This window comes from Capsicum annuum, chromosome 2 (genome assembly GCF_002878395.1).
Source record: "Capsicum annuum cultivar UCD-10X-F1 chromosome 2, UCD10Xv1.1, whole genome shotgun sequence".
NCBI lineage: Eukaryota > Viridiplantae > Streptophyta > Magnoliopsida > Solanales > Solanaceae > Capsicum > Capsicum annuum.
The window spans coordinates 126,985,229-127,007,237 of NC_061112.1; the positions used below are offsets into that span (position 1 = coordinate 126,985,229).

Below are 22,009 nucleotides of genomic sequence, written 5' to 3' on the forward strand. Positions count from 1 at the left end.
TTAACTATGACCTAATTTCACGAGGCAAAAGTTTATAAAATTTTGCCTTGTCCGACATAAGTTGTGTAGTATCTCAATCTCAAGGCATAACTTTTGTCTTGCAATGTTTACAGATCTTGTCACCTATCAGCATAAGTATGAATAAGTTATGTCTTATAAAAATAACTTGTGAATTTTGCCTTATGAATTTTATTTTTTTTATGCAAAAGTGTAGAAACACTTTGCCTTAGCTTAACCGACAAAAAATTATTGAATCAATTAATCTCTGTATGTACAAGTTTGTACGAACAATTTATGTCATGTAAGACATAATTTGTGCCTCACAAAACTCTTTTTACCTTGTAAAACATAACTTGGTCCTTGCAAATTTTCTTATTCAAAAAAGAAAGATAGATTCTAAATAAGAAATTTCTATTAGATGGCAAAACGGATAGAAATTCTCATTAGAAAAATGCACAAATGAACGAAAGAAATTGTGTTGAAAAAAGGATCGGCCCCAAGAACACAAAAATTAAGGAGAGAAAGAAAAAAGTTCAGAAAAGAAACGACCTTACAATTTTTATTTTTAAAATAACCCTAAAGAAAGAAGAGAGATTTCGAATAAAGAATCCAATCAGACGACAAACCGGATAGAAATGCTTAGAAGCAAAATATACAAATAAATAAAAAAATGATGTTAAAAAGGGACGGGCTACAGGAATGGAAAGTTAACAAAGAAAGGGAGAAGTTCAGGAAAAATAATGACCTTACAAATTTTTTTCGATATAAGGGATATTTTTATTATTTGAAGTGTTAAAAAGAAATAAAAATCAGAAATTTAGAAAGCAAACTTATAAAGTCAATGCATAAATGAACGAAAGAAATGATGTTGAAAAAGGATGGGCAGCGAAAACGCAAAAATTAATGGTAGAAAGGAAAAAGTTCAGGAACAACAAATTTAGAGAGAAAACATTTAAAATCACCTTAAAAAAGAAAAAGAGTTTCCAAATAAAAATTTTCAATTAGACGACAAAACAGATAGCAACGTTCGAGAGCAAAATGCATAATGAACAAAAGAAATGATTGTGAAAAAGAGTGTTGCGGGAATGCAACACTTAAGGAGAGAAAGAGAGTAGTTCGAAAAATAAATGGTCTTGCAACTTTTCTTTTTTTGATATCAGAGATATTTTTATTATTTAAAGTGTTGAATAAAATAAAAATCACTAATTTAGAGAGCGTACAGTTAAAGTCAATGCGCACATAACGAGAGAAATGGTGTTGAAAAATAGTAGATGGTGAAACCGCAAAAGTTAAGGTGAGAGAGAGAAGTCTAGGAAAGAAATAATCTTACATTTTTTCTTTTTTTTTGATATCAAAGATATTTTTATATCGAGATTTTCTGTAATTAAGCTTCAAACTATCAAAATTCATGTTGTTTGCCCCATTTTTTAAGTAACTTATAAGTCAAAAGTGATAAATTCAGAGTAATAAACTTTCGATTTTAACTTATTTTTGTATTTTTTAAGTCCAAAATAAAGTGCTTAAAAATACATTGTCTTTCTCAAACACTGCAAAAAGAAAAAAGAGTTTAAAATTCAAAAATAATTAAAAATAAGTCAATTCAAATACCCTATAATTTAAATTTAGAGAAATGGCTCTAGCTCAAAATTTCGATTAGAATACAATTATGAATATCTCATGGACGAATGATATGGATATTTAATTTTTTGCACGAATTATCTTTATTTATCACAACCATTTGTATTTAGCTGACTAGGTTTTCATAATTTGAAACTAAAAGCATATATAAATATCTTAAACTTCATTATAAAGAGTGTTATACAAATTTTTAAAAAAATACTAAAAGAAGTAAGATAATAGCAAAATAAATTAAAAACACTGTCATATATTAATCAAGAACAATCAAAATGACATTCATGAAATGATATCTCACTAGATACGCTTAAATAAAAATCAACATTGATCAAAATTCATCCAACTTGAAAGTCTAATTGAGATATACTAAACGTTAACAAAACAAAGATAATAAAATGAAGGTTTCTTCTCAAAAGATCATGGCAAAATCATTTTTTTGTAGCAACTAGTCTTGATTTCAGTCGAGTAATGAGTGTTTTTGTAGAAGTCAATTATGTCTGGTTCCACCCCTTCATGTTCTTCACCCTATAAAACAAATAAAAGAAATAATTGCGTAGAGTGATAATAAAGTTAGAAAAAATAATTGCATAGAATGATACTCATTTGACTCATAGAATGATACTCATTTGACTATAATTGACTTTCACAAATGATCCCAAATTTTTCATTCATGTAGTCCACCCCAATTAGTTAGGTATTAGCAGCCTAGTTATCAGAGTTCAAACAAAATACAATCTTTTAGAAAAACAGTGGTTATCTCCATTTTAAGGTATAATGATTTTAAGGTTCTTCTACAAGAAGAAGCGACTAATCGTTGTTATCTCCATTTTAAGGTTTTTCCTATTAGCCATATAAACAGTGGGTTCTAATTATTGCTTAATGATATTATTTTTTATTCTTATTATTGTTGAACAAGTTTTTAAATAATTTGACAATTAGTAGCATGGGTAATTTCAAATGCCAATTCGATCTTTCATCTAATTGTTGTTTCAACTTTTTAAGTATCTTTCATCTAAATGTAGTCTCCAAGTCGTTGATGAAATTAAGTATGATATTAAGTGGTGTTTGATTTTCATTTCATATAACGTCATTAACTTCATAATAGAGAGAAAAATTGAGTGGGGGAGCGACTCAAACATGGTCAATTTGAACATGTTTGATTGGCGTTCAATTTTAATTTTTATGTACCTTTTATTGATTTATTTTTTTGTACCCTGAAGCTAATATTTCAATTCTTTTTTTCTCTTTGTTTGGTTGGCACTGTATATATCTAACTTTCATATAAACAAATCCACATAGATTGGTTTATTTGAAAAATGAGGTGAGAATATCTCTAAAGTCTTCACCTATATTGTTGTGGTGAAAGTATAAAAATAAAAAACTGAAAGAATTTGTCACTCTTACCAAATTTTAAAAGTTGAAGGACTCCTACTTAATTAACAAACATATTTATCACTTTTAATTGCATCTTCCCGTTTACTTTTATTAGAGAAAGGGTCTCAATGAGTCGAACTAATATAAATACTTATAAATTCGTTTAATTTAATAAGAAAATGGTATCAATGAGTTGAAGTAACAAATTAGGGGTATATTTTTTTTTTTAAGTTTTAGTTTTTTCTTTATTTTCAAGTGGTTATAAAAGATGAAATTATCATATGTGTACGCTAATAATATAAATTTATACACTGTTAATGTAATTTAACCAATTAAGTAACAAGCCATTTATCCATTGTTATAGTTCATAGTGGATCATAAAGATGCAGTGTAACTTTGTATACAACCAGAGCCATGAGAGATTTTGAAGGTGTATATATGCATCCTAAAACTTTTGTTTATACATACGTCCTCCTGGTGGCATGACTTTACTTATATTCCTGCTAAGGACAAAGAAAAGCAAAAACTGAGATATTAGAAAAACAGAGGGTTTTATTTCTGTTTCTATATAATGTAAGAGTACTTTAATAAGGAAAGAATCAATACAAAATATTAGTTGATTTGAAAGTCCTAATTTATACAAAATATTATTAAATATTATGATTTCCTTTTGTCATATATTTTATGACTCTGTTAAACCTTTTCTATTTTCTTACCAAATAGTGAGGAATCTTCAAATTAAAAATTTTATATGTTAAGTTTTTTTTTGTTTTCTCTTTTTAATTTTTTTAGTTAAATGTAACTAGGTGTTCAACCCATATATGTTATATCACATCTAACCAAACTAAGGGTCTGTTTGGGATTGCTGTTACAAAACTACTTATTTGAGAAACACTTTTATAAAATGACTTTTCAAAAAAGTGTTTTTAAAAAAGAACAATTTGTGTTTGTTAAATTCATTCGAAAAGTGTTTTTGATAATCAAATTATGTTTGGATAATTTTTTTCAAAAAATATTTTTTTTAGATAAATGACCAAAAAGGACATCTATCAATAGCCTTTATTACTAAAATCAATTTATAAAGAAAAAATATTTTAAATCTCTATATTAATATTTTTAATTAAATTTTTTTATTTAATTAAAAAGTACATACTCTAAAATAATTTATATATTCTTTAGTCATCATCATCAATGGTATTTTCAAATTTATTTTTAAAAAATGAGTGAAAATAAAATAACAATATATAAATCATAAAAAATTATGACGTAAATATGAAATGTAAGATTTTAAAAATCAAACGTTAATCAAAATTGTAAGATATGTTAATTAATTAATAAGGTATATGTGTGTGTGTGTGTGATAAGGATATATTTGTCATAAAAAAATAATTTTCTGCTTCTACTTATTTTTAAAAGCACTTTTGCAAGTTTACCAAATACTTTCTTTTTAAAAAAAAAAAGTATTTTTTTTCTCAAAATAAGTGCTTATTTTAAGAAATAAGCAATCTCAAACAGGCTATAAGGAATGTAGATTCAAGTATGAAGATTTTCTTTTCATTACAATAAATATAATAATTACTAAGATTATCAAATATGGTTAATTCAAGTTTCAAATGTGAAATAGACAAATGTTTATTAGCATTGAGAATCTTTCTTAACTGGTTTTCCACATCATATGTTAATATACTTAAAAAATTCCTTTTTGTCATTTATTAGTGTTGCCAATCTTCCTTAATTAGCAAAATTATAAGTATTTCCACATTACATGTACCTTTCCTTATTAGAAGTCATTAATTTTGATGACTTCTAATAAAGAAAGATTTTACCATAAGTATATTTAATTGATTTTCAAACCCGTAAATATTAGGAAAAAAATAGTGAAAAGACGATTTTGTCTAAAACAAAAACTTTTAATGAAGGGCATAAAGTTCAAACCACATTTCTAAGGTCCTTCACACTTTTAATATATTATAGATATAGATATAGATTATAGATTATAGATTATAGGTTATAGATTATAGATATAGATTAGGAGAGTCGTGAATTTTATTGGTATTAGAAGAGTCACAAATTTTATAAATCTAGAATTGAAATATATGAAAATTATTAACGTTATTTTCTTTTTTACTTAATTAATAACATTATAAAACATTAAATGGTCATAATCAATATCTATACCTATATCTATATCTATATTATATTAAAAGTGTGAAGAGGTTTAGAAATATTGTTTAAACTTTTTGTCCTTCACTAAAAGTTTTTGTTTTAGTTAAAATCATTTTTTCACTATTTCCTTAATATTAAGAATTGAAAAATATATTTATAGCAAACCTTTTCTTATTAGAAGTCATCAGAATTAATGACAACTAATACCCTATCCATTAGTTTATTAATTCTAAATCAACTAAATTTGATTTTAAGAAGATTTTAAACATCTCAAAATAAATATGAAAGCTTTAGAATAAGAAAAATATAATAAGTATTAAAATTTTAAAAGTTTCAAGTAAGTAATCAAAGATTTTCAAAAGATTTAACTTTCAATATAAGAAAAAAAAATTAAATACGGAAAAAATAAAAAAGGCAATCATAAGACAAATATAGTTCAAATCGATGTGTCTCTCATAGCCTTTAGCAGAAAGAATAAGAGGTACTATATGACAAACACAAAAGTGACGATCCAATAACCAATTAAAATTTTTAGTGGTAATATATATATATATGCTTACAATAAAACATATATTATATTTATATTATTTAAATTAAAGTATAAAGAATATTTGAGAAGTGAATTAAACTTTTTGCACATCATTAAAAACCTTTGTAATAGACAAAATCGTCTTATTTTAAAAATTAAAAATTACACGTGCGAGGCACGTGCGGTTAAACTAGTAAATATAAAAGCGTCAGAATAAGAAAAAAATTAAGAAGTACCAAATTTTAAAAAATTTATGTAGTAAAAATGTAATCAATAATTTGGTAAAGATTTGACTTTAAAAACAAGAAAAAAATTTAAACATAGAAAAAAATGAAAAATAATCATGCCATAATTATTGTTCAAATTGATGCATCTCTCTTAGCCTCTGACAGCAAGGGAAAGAGATACTGCATGACAAAGGCAAAAGGGATGATCGATCAATCACTTGAAACTTCTGGTGGTAAAATATATATGTGCTTATACTAAAATATATGTTTATATTTACATTATTATATTAAAATGTGAAGGATCTTCGAAAAGTGAGTTTAAATTTTTACATGTCACTAAAAGTATTTGCAATAGATAAAATCATTTAATTTTAAATAATCAAGTATTATACGTGCGAGGCACGTGCGGTTAAACTAGTATCCCAAAATATGCATAATACGTGTATACTAATTGTATATATTTGTATAATTAGTGAGAATTTATATATTTATTATACATAAATTATAAAATAATAATACATTTTTTTATATACATAGAGATACATATTTTATACAACAACGATACTATTTCATTATGTATGATACGTTTTTCAGACATATACATATTGATATAATTTCTGTACTATGATGAAAATAGTTGTATACATTAGTAATACAAAAATGATACAATTTTTCTGCACATAATACATTTTTCATACACATATAGTAGTGATACATTTTCTATATAGTAATTATATTATTTTATACGGAATGAAACTATTTTAAAGAGGCTAAAAACCTTTTCTAAGCTTTTGGGCCATCTAATGTCCATAATTTCTATTCTTGTCAACATAATACATTGCTCTACTTGTAATCATTAACAATAGTAACCAAAAAAAAAATTATATTTTGCTACGAATTTTTTTCGTCGCAAATAGTTAAATTATTCAACTACAAATTTTAAAGTCGTCGCTATATATACCTTGTAAATTTTGTGACAATTTTTTTTTTCACTAAATGATAAATGAATTAGAGACAATAAAATGATCGTCACTAATTATACATATTATTAGTGACAAAAACTAATGTCACAGTTAAATATAAAATTTATAGCTAAAATTTACAACATTTAACTACAATATATAATTTGTCACTATTGTAACAACATAATTTTTGTGACAAAATATTTTTGTGTCGAAAAATTAATTAGTTTTAAGACAAAAAGTTGATTTGTCACAAACTAGATAAACTATTAGTGACGAAATAATGTGTCACTGATAACACATAATTTGTGACTAATGTTGCTTAATAAAATGGCGCCAAATCATTTTTTGACAGGAAATTTTAGAGGACAAAATTGTGCTACGAAAATTTATATTTTGTCACTAAAAATATGTGATCCATGTATTTAACAACGAAAGGTGACTTTTGTCATTAAAAATGAATAATTGGTGACAAATTTTATATCGTAACTAAAAAATTCGTAGCTAAATATCACATTTGTTGTAGTGAGTTTATACGAATAATTTCTGTCATGTAAGGCATAATTTGTGCCTCACAAAACTATTTTTACCTTGTAAAATATAACTTGGTCCTTGCAAATTTTCTTTTTTCAAAAAAGGAATAATTACTTCGTCCTTGCAAATTTTCTTTTTTCAAAAAAGGAAGATAGATTCTAAATAAAAAATTCCTATTAGACGGCAAAATGGATAGAAAAGCTCATGAGTAAAATGCACAAATAACCGAGAGGAATTGTGTTGAAAAAGGGTCGGCCCCAAGAACACAAAAATTAAGGAGAGAAAGAGAAAAGTTCAGAAAAGAAACGACCTTACAATTTTTATTTTTCGACATCAGAGATGTTTTTTCAACAACTTTAATATTTAAAGTGTTAAAGAAAATAAAACTTACAAATTCAGAGAACAAACATTTAAAATCAATACGCAAATGAATGAGAAAAATGTTGTTGAAAAAGGATGGACGGCGAGAAAGCAAAAGTTAAAGAGAGAAAGAAAGAAGTTCAAGATAGAAACAACCTTGTAATTTTTTTTTCTTTTTATATTAGAGGTATATTTATAACATTTTTATATTTGAAGTGTTGAAAAAAATAAAAAACCAATGATTTAGAGAGAGAACTTTTAAAATCACCATAAAGAAGAAAGGGAAATTTTGAATAAAGAATTTCAGTTAGACGATAAAACAGAAAAAATGCTCAAAAAAAATACACAAATGAATGAGAAAAATAATGTTGAAAAAGGGTAGGCTGTGAGAACGCAAAAGTTAAGGAGAGAAATGAAGAAATTCAGAGAAAAAAAAAACGTTTTGACAATTTTTTTCAATTTCAATGACATTTTTATCAAATTTTTATTATTTGTAGTGTTGAATAAATAAAACCTACAAATTTAAAAAGCAAACATTTAAAGCCAATGCATAAATGAGCGAGAAAAATGGTGTTGAAAAATGAGGGGCGGGGAAAATGCAAAAGTTAAGAGGAGAAAGGGAGAAGTTCAAGAAAAAAACGACCTTATGATATTTCTTTTTTTGGACATCAAAGGTACTTTTTATCACATTTTTATTATTTAAAGTATTGAAGAAAAATAAAAATAACAAATTTAGAGAGACAACGTTTAAAACCACCCTAAAGAAGAAAGAGAAATTTCGAATAAGGAATTTCAATTAGACGACAAAATAGATAGAAACGCTCAGGAGTAGAATGCACAATAAACGAGAGAAATGATGTTGAAAAAGTATGAGTTGCGAGAATGCAAAAGTTATGATAGAAAGGGAGAAATTCAGGAATGAAACGACCTTGCAATTTTATTTTATTTCGATATCAGAGGTCTACTTATTACATTTTATTATTTGAAGCATTGAAAAAAAAATAAAAATCACAAAATTATAGAGCAGACATATAAAATCAATGCATAAATAAATGAGAAAAATGGTGTTGAGAAAAGGTCGGTGGCGAAAACTCAAAGTTAAGGAGAGAAAGGAAGAAGTTCAGGAAAGAAATAATATTGCAATTTTTTTTCGATATCAGAAGCATTTTGTATCATATTTTTATTATTTAAAGTGTTGAAAAAAAATAAAAGTCTCAAATTTAGAAAACAAACATTTAAAGCCAATGTGCAAGTGAATGAGAAAAATGATGTTGAAAAATGGTGGACGGCGAAAACATAAAAGTTAAGGGAGAAAGGGAGAAGTTCAAGAAAGAAACGATCCTACAATTTTTTTTTTTCGATATCAAAGGTGTTTTTATCACATTTTTATTATTTAAAGTGTTGAAAAAAACTAATAACAATAAATTTAGAGAGATCGTTTAAAACCACCCTAAAGAAGAAAAAGAGATCTCGAACAAGGAATTTTAATTAGACAACAAAACAAATAGAAACGCTTAGGAGCAAAATGCACAAATGAACTAGAGAAATGATGTTGAAAAATGGTGGGTTGCAGGAACGCAAAAGTTAAACGAGAAAGGGAGAAGTTCGGAAAAAAAACGATCTTACAATTTTTTTTTGTTCGATATTATAGGTACTTTTATCACATTTTTATTATTTAAAGTGTTGCAAAAAATGAAAAAATCAATGCATAGAGAATGAGAGAAATGATGTTGAAAAAAGATGAACGGTGAAACCGCAAACATTAAAGGGAGAAAGAGAGAAGTTTAGGAATGAAACAACCTTGTAATTTTTCTATTTTTCGATATCAGAGGTATTTTTATCACCTTTTTATTACTTGAAGTGTTGAAACAAAACAAAAATCACAAATTTAAAACCATCCTAAACAAGTAGTTGTCGAAATTAGAATTAATAACATGAAAAATAAAAATAATAATTTACCAATACATGTTAACATACATTAAAGATGTAAGTTTATTTGTACTATGAGTACTCAGTATATATAAATTAATTTCTTTTAAAAAAATAAAATACACAAATTTAAAGAGCAAACATTTAAAATCAATGTGCAAATGAATGAGGAAAATGGTGTAGAAAAATGGACGGCAAGAACACAAAAATCAAGGAGAGAAAGGGAGAAGTTCAAGGAACAAATGACCTTGCAATTTATTTTTCGATATTAAAGGTACTTTTACTACATTTTTATTATTTGAAGTGTTTAAAAAAGAAAATAAAAACCTCAAATTTAAAGAGCAAATATTTAAAACCGCTCTAAAAAAGAAAGGGAGATTTCGAATAAGAAATTTCGTTTAGATGACAAAACAGATAAAAATGCTCAAGAGCAAAATGCACAAATGAACGAGAGAAATAGTGTTGAAAAAGAGCAGGCGGCGAAAAGACAAAAGTTAAGGGGAGAAAGGGAGAAGTTCGAAAAAACAAGGACGTAATTTTTTTTTCGATATCAAAGGTATTTCATCACTTTTTTTATCGAAGTATTTAACAAAAACACAAATCTAGAAAGCAAACATTTAAAACGACCTTAAATCACTCTAAACAAATAGTCATCAAAATTAGAATTGATAACATGAAAAATAGAAAATAATCTACTATAACATGTTAAAATACATTAATGAGGTGGGATTCTCTATCATGTGAGTACTCAATATATATAATTAAATCCTTTAAAAATTAAGCTAACGAAGTCACTTTTCGATCTAATATGACTATACGTTCATAAGATTTAACTTTTATTCATATTTTGTATGTATAATATAATTAAATATTTATAAATATTTAATTATGAATACAATTATTATTTAAATATTATCATAAAAACTCATAAATTATAAATTATAAATAAGCCTTAAAAGAAATTGAAATATTTTAATCCTAGGTGACGCATCCCGAACTACGTCAACTCAAGGACAACAACTATGTACTCTGCTTCTTGTAATTTCTTGGTTAAAAGACATGTAGTTGTGCTCTTTTCAGACATAGAAAAATAGAATTTAGAATATTGGATACAAAATGAACATGTCATAAAATTAAACATGTCAATTGTTGAGTAAAGAAGTCTAGTAAAGCCTGCTTCTTCCTTTTGATTTATTATTCTTTTTACAATTGAAAGCCTAGATTTCATAAGAATTTGCTAACAGAATCTACTACCATGTGTGTGGTACTAGATTATGGGTTAATGACATTCATTGACTGAGGCTTCGGTGTAAGTAATCAAAATCAGAATTTAAAGTTTATAGATTCCTAAAATAATTCTAAATAAATATAAATAATAACCAAATTCACATTTTATTATTTATATGAATAATTAGTATATTTATTATTAATGCATATATAAAATTTAAATAAAAATCATTGAATTTTTAGTGCACTATGCTACCTTTTTTTTTTTAGCCCATCTAACGATATTTTGCTAGTATATACTATAGTATCTCGAGGGATAAGGTAAAAAGGCAAATATTACAGCTTTAGTAAACTCAAAAAAGACCACTTTTACAACTACTTAACAACTCCTAAATTCCTTTATGCTTACCTAATTTTTTTAAAAAATCAATCACTTGTCTCATCTGAATTTCAATTCAAGGACCATAACTATATTTTTAGTTAAAAGTCTTTGATGATTATGATTAGTGTTTCATGCTAAAGAAGAGGAAAACAAGGACTGCTATAATTAGTGAGAATCATGACGTAGAGAGGAGGGGTAGCAATATTTCTTCGAAGGTCGTTCATTACTCCGGATAAGGTAAAATAGTTTCGAAATAAAACTTGAAATTAACTTTATATCGTATTTGGCATGAAATGTTAATTAATTATGAGATTACTTTATCTCACTATTTATTCTAAAATAATGAAATTGCTATTATTATATGAAGAGTGATATAAAATAGTCTGATGTTACCAAACGATCCCAACTCAGAATCATAATATCCATAACACGTCTTTTTTCTGATCCATCAATCATATATATATATATATATATATAGGTGCTATCAAATAAAACAAAAAGCAAAGCCATTGCATTACTGTTTCTTTATAGTTATACTGTTCTTAGTCCTTTCAAGGTAATCCACCCACCCCTCCAAAAAGACCAACAAAAAAAAAGAAGAAAAAAAGATCTTTTTTTAGTTTTTTTTTGAGAATGGAGTAGAGTGATTGAGACAAGAGAGGGTAAGGTGATGCTTTACACTTGCTAACTTGTTTCCCTTTCTGGTCAAAACCCATCTCCATGATCATTATGTGCAATTAACGAAGAATTTTCCTACTTCCCAAACGAAAAGACTATTTAGTAGGTAATGACAGACGAAAGATTTTCATCAGAGGAATTCAAAATATAAAGAAGTAAACACCCAAAGAAGCTGAAGAGAGTTTGACAGCTATATATATAAAATAATTTCAACCATGCATAAATAGTCTTTCGTCGAAGGAGGTTTAGATGATTCCCCTCGATTCTACCTGGATCAACCCCAGTTAGTAGCGTTTGGACATACAAAATGTGATATCCAAAAAAAGTTGAGAAAAAGATATTTGAAAATTAAAATTGTGCATGTTTGAAAATATTTTAAACTTGAATTAATACTTACTCGTCTTTAAAATTTAATGTACAACATTAGTATCATGTATTTATGCAATAGTCTAACTTATAAAATGAAGCAACATAGAAAAAAGTCGATCACAAAAAAGAAAAAAAAAACACTAATGCCTGGACTAGTGAATTACTCGTTCTTCCCACGATTATAAAAGACTTCATTATATATATTTGTAGAATTCTTAATATTTTAATATTTTTAAATTTTTTTAAATTAAAATGTGAAGAGCTAATTTTTGACTATCTAGTTCTTTTAAACGTAAGGGGTGTGGGCCGTGGGGTCGTGATTTTGTGTGAATATTGACTATTGAGACAGCCAAATGAGAGAACAGTATTATTGATGTTATACTGATAAAGATTCAACTTGTCTTTACTTTCACTCGATGTATATATCAATTTAATGAATAATAAAATATATTTTACAGTATATTTTAATTTATTATTACAATATAATTGATTATTGTATATTTTAATCTTAATTTTTTACTTAATCAAAATAAAGTAATATGATTTGAGGTAAATATCGAATTAGAATAACTAAAATTTAACAGTAATTCAGAAAGGTACTCTTTATCTCAATAGAATGGGATTCTTGTTTAGAATGACAACACACTGTGTCCACTAAACACAGTGTTCCCTTAGCTACCCCCTAAATAGACTCGACTAAACCTTTCCCCACCCAACCCATAGGAGGCAAGACAAAAATATTATGTATTGAGTGGACATTTTTATTTTTTTATCATACAGTAATTCATACACACGCAGTAGAGTAGGGGAATTAGAAATTCCAACAAGAAAATTCAATGAAATGTACGTCAAGAAGTGCCACAAATTATACTTCTCAATTTATGTGGCTCCCCAGGCCCTACTTGAATTGCGCGGAGCACAATGAGCACAGTATGATTTGAGAACAAAGCCTCCACATAATAAGAATTTCGAACTCACTGAGAATTTAATAGCTAGTTGATTATATGAAAAATTAATTTCACATGTTATTTAAAAGAAGATTTGGCCGTTAGTGTTCCATAATTGGAAAAATGAGCTCAAGTTCTAAAAAAGAAGAAGAGGAGAAAATGGTATATATAGCTATACACTTCAAGAGGCATCATTGCATTTTAAACGATGATATCAACAAGAATTATTCATCCCCCCACCCTCGCAATTCCTGTTTTCTTTTTTACTTTATTTGGAAATCAATAACCATCATAATTTCCAATACAACTTCAGTATAATTTCCATATACAAATTTTACCCTACTTTATATATTTTTATAAAGTGAACACATTTAAATTATCTCATATTTTTCTAGGAAAAACGCATTCAAACAATCAAATATTATTTGGAAAAACTGTAATTAAACACAATATCATCTTCAACTCTAAATTCAAAAATTTGAAATAAAGTGAAAGCATGTGTAGTAGGCCACATATGAGATTTAATTTATGACATTTGTGACTTTATTTTGAAATACACTCTTTTTGATATAATTGTATGTTTCAGGTAAATTAGTCAAGTTTAATTTGGTGATTTTACTAGTTTTTAAAAACTGATGGTTATAAATCTTTTTTTAAAAGAAAAGATAAATTTAAATTTAGAAAACACAATTCAAACTCTAATTCTACTTTTAAAAAATTTAAATAAAATAAATAATATTTGGTTTTCACGATGAAACGACCACTAAATCTACTTTTTTCGTCCTCCCTTCTATATTGAACAAGTGATGTTTACATTTACACATCATGGGTTGAAACAGAAAATATATAGAATAGTCGAATTTAATTTATAGAGGTAAAAATCAATAGTGAAGTAATTAAGAAGTAAGGTCATCCACAGAATTATTTTTCGATGAAACCAGAAATGACTGTCTAAAAACATGAAACTATATTTCAATCCATCAACTTCCTTAACGTGGGCCCATGAAAGGCTAAGGAAAAGGAAAAATCCCAAAAAGAAGAATGTTTTTATACATATTTGAGTACTATAGACAATTACCTATTGTTATCATTTATAATTTGCTTGGAAAATAGAAGAAATTATTTTACATTACCGTGTACAACTAAAGTTAAATAAAAATAAAAAAGACTTTAAGTTATTTACCTCCTTGATGTACAAGAAGAATATATACTATTAATTTTAAGTAATACAACTTAGACCTGTTACAACAATAAAATAGTGACTTATTGATATAAAAAATCGTTACTGTGACGATTAATATGATTTAAACTCACAAGAAAAGTATAAAATGAAAATAAAGACGCTCACAACCACAATGCTTAGATTTCCTTGTAACAAAAGGAAGCAAGTAAACATGAAAGCTGGCAGAAAATATGTAGGGATGATATCACAGTTGTTGGATTTTTTCTTCACCTTCACAGACACATATATATCATCACACTTAGCTTCATGCAGTCACCCATGATTATATGTTTTTTTTTTTTGACAAAGGTAACCACACCCATGTAATATAGGTTCATCATAAAATAAAAAGAAGATAAATTAAACATAAAAAAGCATTTATATAATTATAATAAGAGGTTAGTTTCATTTCATGATAAAATGAAACATAGTACACAAAGACTGACTTAGGTTTCTGTAATAACTAATGTCCCTTCAAGTAACAAACTAAACACTTCTCCAAATTAAACAGTAACTAATTAAAAGTCCTATTACTACTTCTTCTTCTTGTTTTCTTTTTCCTTCAAGAGAGACAATGAACCAAAACACAACAGCAAATTGGCAGCTACTCATTTCTTCAACATCAGCAACTCTTCTAAATCTGCAAAAATAAATAAACAAATTTTCAAGAAAGTCTTAAAATGTACATATGTTAAAGATATAGTAATAATTAAATTAGCTAGTGTACCAAATCATAGTGCTTATATATCATGAGTGGATGGAGTTGACGTGCGAACCAAGTAGTAAAATGCACCATGCTGGAGTGGCTGAAGGGTAAGACCCCATTCATTAGTAATGAGGGGTTCACCAGATGAATGAAAGAGAACTGCATCCTCACCGAATACTTCCCTCACGTTGAACGGTCCCAACCCAATCTCAAAAGCAACGTCGTTGATGAACACTGTCGATCTCGTGGGACCCACCGCCTCGTTGGGGTCCAGGCTAGCACCTGCAACCACACAATCATGATTCATGAGATACCCTACACTTCAATGGAACCAATGCAGTAGTCAAAATGTGTATAACTCCCCATGATCCATCCATGCGAAGTACGTTTTGTTACATAGAAAATATTAGACAAGGGATCAGAAAATGGGGGCCAAAAGACAAATGTAACCTTGTCTCATTCCAGTAAAGATGACAAACACATAACCATAAATAAAAACATAACGTATGAGAAGGTCTAAAAAGAAGTACTTTTTGGGCCTGTACAAACAGTGTGTAAAAAGTGAACAGCAGCCAGCAGGCATCAATCACTTCCATGAAATGCAAAAATGCTTAAATTTCGTATGACTAGAGACAAACATTTATTCTCATTATCAGTTCTGGGCAAAAAAAATGAGTGGCTTTCAAGACTTTATATATATATCTTCTCTTTTGTCATGGAGTTTAAAAGGAAAAAGATGTTAAGTGCGCATTCATACTAGATATGGCATCATTTGCACTGAATAGCCCACCACATACTAAACATCCCATAAATAATTAAAAATAAAAAGTAAAGAATATAACACTTCAGTTACTCAAATATCCTCCCCTATATACTCTACCCTAGACGTATATATAAAACAGATAAAATGCTACTGTACTACTTTTTTTTTTTACGGTTTCAATTTGTAGGATGGTGTTTGAATGAGAGCATCATTACTTTTAAAGAAAAAAATACTTGTGATTTTTTCAAAATTTCTAAGCTTAAAAAAGAATGTCATATAAAATAAAACGGGTCAGAGACGGAGTAAAAGGTTTACCTTGAATGTGACTGATGGTTGGAATAGTTGTAGTAGAAATTAGAGGGGAAACAGTAGTCGGAGTAGAAGTAACAGTGTAACTCATGAGCTGTGACTGCAAATTCATTTTTTCATTTTCAGCTTTTTTTGAACTACTAGGTGTTTGACTTATCCCCATCAATTCACTCAGGGCAAGTCCAGAAGAAGAACTAGTTGAATCAGGGAAGCAAAACCCTTGTGTCATAGCAGAATTATCATGAGTTTGTACTGGTTGTTGCACTGTGAAAAAGAAAGGTTGTTCAGTGGTAGTAAAGAACTGATCATTGTTATAGTTTTGTTGGTTCACTGAAGCAGTAGGGGAATTCAGCAAGTTCATCACATTATTTGATGAACCAATTGAGAAAGTCAAAGAATTTGGTGACGATTTGTCAGATGATGATGAAGAAGAATTTGATGGAGCAGCCTGAGAATTGTTTTGTTGTTGAGCTTTGGCTTGTAGGTGGCGTTGCTTGTGTTTGCTTCTTGATTTTCTGTTCTGGAACCAGTAGAACACATTGGCATCACCAACTTGGCCATATTCTTGAAGCCTGGCTCGGATTTTTCTTATCTCATCTCTTGGAGGATTCACCATTCCTGAATTGAAAATTGTTTCGAGTATCCGAATTTGCTCCGGCCTTGGATTCCATCTTGGCTTTGGCTCTGGACTCCTCTCTTCTACCAAAAAAAAAAAAGAAGAAGACAAGAACCACACATCCTTAGAGAAGAAAATGTAAACATAGAGATTTAACAGCGATGAAGCCAGAAACTTCGTTAAGGGTGATACTTTGTATGATTTTCTGTATACATGATAAAATTTTTCGGCATAAGAGCCACGTTCAATTGACCATCCTTTATGTATGTGCAAGAATGTTGAATTATGAGTTAGAGGAGTATGTATGAAGATACCTTGATTGCATGGGGGTCTTGGTTGAATGAGAGAAGAGTTGATATCATGTTGCCATTGGTGGTGATGAGAATTGCAAGGTTTGGACTTAAACATGCTAGGCCAGTGCCTATTTGATGAAGCCATATTTGATGATTTGATTGATAGACAAAGCAAAAGAAAAACAAAAAGATGATGATGATGATGATGAACAAAGAAAAAGAAACCCTCTTAGCTTGTTTGCTTGTTTGTTCTTTGTAGTCTAGGCAACCCTAACACTTCTTATATAGCCTCCATACCTACTCTTGTTTTTAAAGAAAAAGCAAATTGTAGAAATAAAAAAGACAAAACCCAAAAACAGGAATCACCTGTTAAATGATGAACAAAAATAGAAATCAAATTAAATGTAAAGTGAAAAAAAAGGAGAGATCTAGTACAGGCCCATACCCTTATAACTTGCTTACAAAAAAAAAAAATTCAGACTGAACTACTTGTTCACTACTCAATGTAACAAAAGCCCAATTAAGTTCAATTGCCCCCCTGGAAAAGAAAGCAAAGAGAACATTGAAAGATGCACATGATGGAGCTTATAATAGAATCTTCATCAGAGTGTAGACAGTGAAAGCTCTTAATGCAGAAATAAAAAAACAAAAATAATTGAGCTAGCTAGATAGAAAGAGAGAAAGGAAAAATAAAAATTGTGGGGTTTAATTTCTTCAGAAGTCTGATGAGATTGTCTCTTTGTTTTACATATTTTTTGAGTTTTGATATTTTCTTTGTAACTTTGGGGTTTGTATAATATGAAGAGAAAGGGAGTATTAATGGAGAGAAGTAGAAAGGTGTGGATTATTCTAATGAGAAGGGGTTGTTGCAGCTGGAATAAATAGGGGAGAAAAGCAACGTAGGGTGGGGGGGGGGGTGGGTGGGGGGGAGGGGGGGGGGGGGTAGGGGGTAGGGGGTTATAGTTTTGAAAGTCAAGATAATGTAATTGTAGGATTTGAATAGAAAACGGTGGAAGTGAAGTAATTGCTCTTTGTAGATTTGAATGTTTTGGCCAAAGAAAGGAAGTATTGGATTGACTCGAGGGTCATTTTATTACTACAAACACATTTCAAGATTTTTAGCTTAAATGAGGGAAACAAAAGGTAATTTCATTCATTATTTTTTCCCATTTCGTTCTCTTTTCAAATTTAAAACCTACACAAGTACTTGGGAATATATTTTTGGAAGACTTTACCTATGTGTACCAACTTATTTATCAATATGATCAAACTATACAAAATTAATTTATACATATTATGTATATTATATGTATAGTACATGTATATTGTACATATATATACAAAACAAATATATTTGCTGGCTATTTCCTAAACGAAATCACCTAAACATATATATCCCTATATTTTAATTCGTCAAGTTAATACATTTACAGGTGCTATGTTGCGTTGTTAGGAGTCTTTTAGCTAGTTGTACTTAGCTAGAAATTATTTTACTGATATAATTTGCAAAGAACTTCAAATGTTTTTCATTATTAATTACTTTTGATTTGTATAATGTTGATCAGAAATGTACTTTTAAGTGGGAACCTGGTCAGTCAAGTTTATATTTGATATAGTAGACCTTAATTTGTTTGGTACTTCTAATATAACAATAGCTATTGGTGTTGTAGCTTTGTTAGAAAATAAAAATAAGTGATGAATCAACTTTAGAAAAAAATGACTCAATTTTTTAAAAAACTCTTGCTGAGGTAAGAACAATTTTAAGCTCTAATTTCACCAATTCAATATTCCAATAAATTTGTTAGTTGTTGTTAGTTTTGATAGTAGTAGTCAAAGCTTAATTTTAATTTTTTTTTATTGGAGGCAAACTAATTTAATTAAGTGAAAACAAGTATACTTGTGATAAATATTTCAATGTTTCATTATTGTCCCCTTATGCAGAAAGTACCAAGAAAGAGGCTTAAATGGGAGTCCTTTCACATTATATTTTTACGATGGGAGAATTTTCACTAGTGTATATATATATATATGTATTCACACTAGTTCAATTTGTCATCCATGCTAGTTATTTAAAACTTCATCTTAAGTTTTTTACTGTAAATCAGATATTTCCATAGTAGCACTATCCGGCTGTTAATACTATTTACCTGTATAACACTTATACCCTCCTTCACAATACTCATTTTAATTGTTGTTTAGTCTTAAAATTTGAGAAATAAGTAATTAATGATAAAAATAAACATAAACAAAATATATTTTTCTCTTAACGTGCAAGAAGTGATAAAAGAAATATTATTAATATATTAAACAAATAAAAGTGAATAGAACATATATGTAGATTGTAGACTCTACAATCTTTTAGGCACTAACTCAACCACCCAATTTCAACATGTTGGGCTTTTTTTAAGGACTCTAGCAAAATTAAAGATTAAAATATTTAATGTGATTCATTAGCGTTGCTTGTCATGTTTGACATCACGAGAATTAGTTTAACTAAGTTTCTAAGCTAAATAGTGAATTAATTTAATTTATAAATTTGTTATTCAATGTTAGAAAACTAAATAAAAAATAAGTTGCGATCCTTCTCATATTAATGTGATGAAAAATATATTTTTATATTAATTAAAATCCATAATCCATATAGTTGATTTTCGAAAAGTGAAATATATTAGGCTTGATCAAATGACAGTAACGTATTGAAATTGGGTGCTAGAGCTTACAAGAATGTGAAAATATGAGCTTACAAGAATGTGAAAATATGGTCAACTATTTGTTTAATATTAAAGAAGTATGCACAATTTTAGGAGGAAGAATCAATAAACTTTTATTAGATAGCCATGATTCTATATTTATCATTCTCTTATTGAGTGTGAAACAAGCAAACTAGATAGTTAAAATGGCATAAAAAGAGTAAATTGAAAAAAATGCCTTTTTTTTTAATAACATAAAGAGTACTCTTTCAGTTTTATATTACTCGTTCACTTTTTTTGTCTAGAGACGTTATTTAATTAACAAATCATAATTACGAAGAGCATATTTTTACTCATTTACCTTTTAAATTCTTTTTGATAACGAATGTGAAAATTTCTCATTGTTAACAATAATTCCAAAAACCGTTAGGGGTTGTGGCTTAAAACTGACAATTAATTTCACAATATATAATGAATGCAAAACCTTTTACATCTATGATTTTTCCTGTTTATCTTCAACAGACTACTAATTCTGTGTATAAATTTCATTTGTTCCGTAAATGACAACTTCACTATGTATGATTACTCCTTTAAAGATTCTTCAGTTCCTATGTTGTCATGTGTGGTATATACAATTGCCTCCCAAACAGCTTAATTCTTCCACCTCCTAATGCTTCTTGTTGATGCTAGTAAATACCTGATGAACTTTCCCAAAATTAACTTGTACTCAAATCCACTAAAGAATAGGCCTTGACTGATTGGGTCTATATAAACAACAACAATAAGTGTGATGCAATTTCAAACTCGTGAGTCTAGTTTATGTTCCTAGGATAAACTACTAATTAATACCCAACTACAATGCTATAAGGTCCACCTTGGTGATACCATGGCTTCATGTCCCCTTTCAACTCAGTGAGGTTCCTCCAGTACTAACTGGAGACTTGAAGAATTTTATGTGATTAGATATTAGCCTGATTATCCTTCATATAATTATCATGTACACTTATTTTGATCCAAAGTGAGTCTTTGTATTCTCTAATCTATCATTGTATTTTCTCTACAGAAGCAACATTATTTCAGTTCATGCAATCTTTTATATTCTCACAGGAACCAATGTATAGAAATTTGACATTCATGAGATCCATACCCTTCCATTACAATGAATATCAAGGTTAATAATGTGATTTCTACCATTAAACGATTAATTTATCATCTATTGGATTCAATCTATTCTTTTTTTTACTTTATTCTCCAACAGTTCAATTAACCCAACCAGTTCAGCATTGCAAATTAAAGGAGTTTTACCTCCTTTTGCTTATTAGAGTTATCCAACCATCCCCTAACATTCCAAGCAAGAAAATTCATCACCCTTAGCATTGGGAATGACTTGGTCTCCCATCCCCAACACTGTGGATTAAATTGCTAGTTTAAAAAAGGCCAGCTTGGTGCACTACAGGTGTCCGGGGAAGGACCCCACCACAAGGGTATATTGTACGAAGCCTAACTTTTCATTTCTATCAGAGGCTGTTTTTCAAGGTTTGAACCCGTGACCTCTTGGTCACATGACAACAATATTAGCAGTTAATGTAGTAGTATTTTTTATGAGGAGGGATGATTAAGTAATGTAAGTAGTATTAGTAATTATTGTTGGCACCCAAAGTATCAAAGCAAGAAGTAAAAGGTGTAGTAATTATTAATGAAGTTAATTTGGTCATGTGGTGTTCCTCTTATCCCGACATACCAAGCTCCAACTCCAACTCCTCTGCGTCCCCATTCCACATCCTCTTTAATTCTACTTCCCTCCTTTATTCAATTCATTTGTATTCTTGATTTCAAATTATTTATCGTAATCTTTTAAAAAAATAATTATTATAAATTATTTATTCATTTATTATTTTAAAATTTAAAAATAAAGTTAATTATATTTTAATTATTTAGAAGACTATAAATATTTCGGTAAGTTAAATATTTTATGATAAAAGATTATATTTTAAGATGTAAATAAGGATAAAATAGTAAAAAAACCTTCTTAATTAATTAATGTTATCTTAAGGAGGGCATAAAAGAGAAATATGATAGATAATTTGACAC

At 28.2% G+C, this 22,009-nt stretch overlaps 1 protein-coding gene across 4 annotated transcripts; it reads right to left on the minus strand.

Moving 5' to 3' along the window:
• Positions 1-14,901: 14,901 nt before the first annotated feature.
• On the minus strand, positions 14,902-18,066 carry LOC107861199 (WUSCHEL-related homeobox 9-like). Of its 4 annotated transcripts, none has more exons than XM_016706564.2 (4): positions 17,250-18,066; positions 16,326-17,018; positions 15,318-15,529; positions 14,902-15,181 (listed from the first exon to the last, which is right to left on the minus strand). In XM_016706564.2, the coding sequence occupies exons 1-4, from the start codon at positions 17,371-17,373 to the stop codon at positions 15,176-15,178; spliced, it is 1,035 nt and encodes a 344-aa protein (XP_016562050.2). In that variant the 5' UTR covers positions 17,374-18,066; the 3' UTR covers positions 14,902-15,175.
• Positions 18,067-22,009: the final 3,943 nt, after the last annotated feature.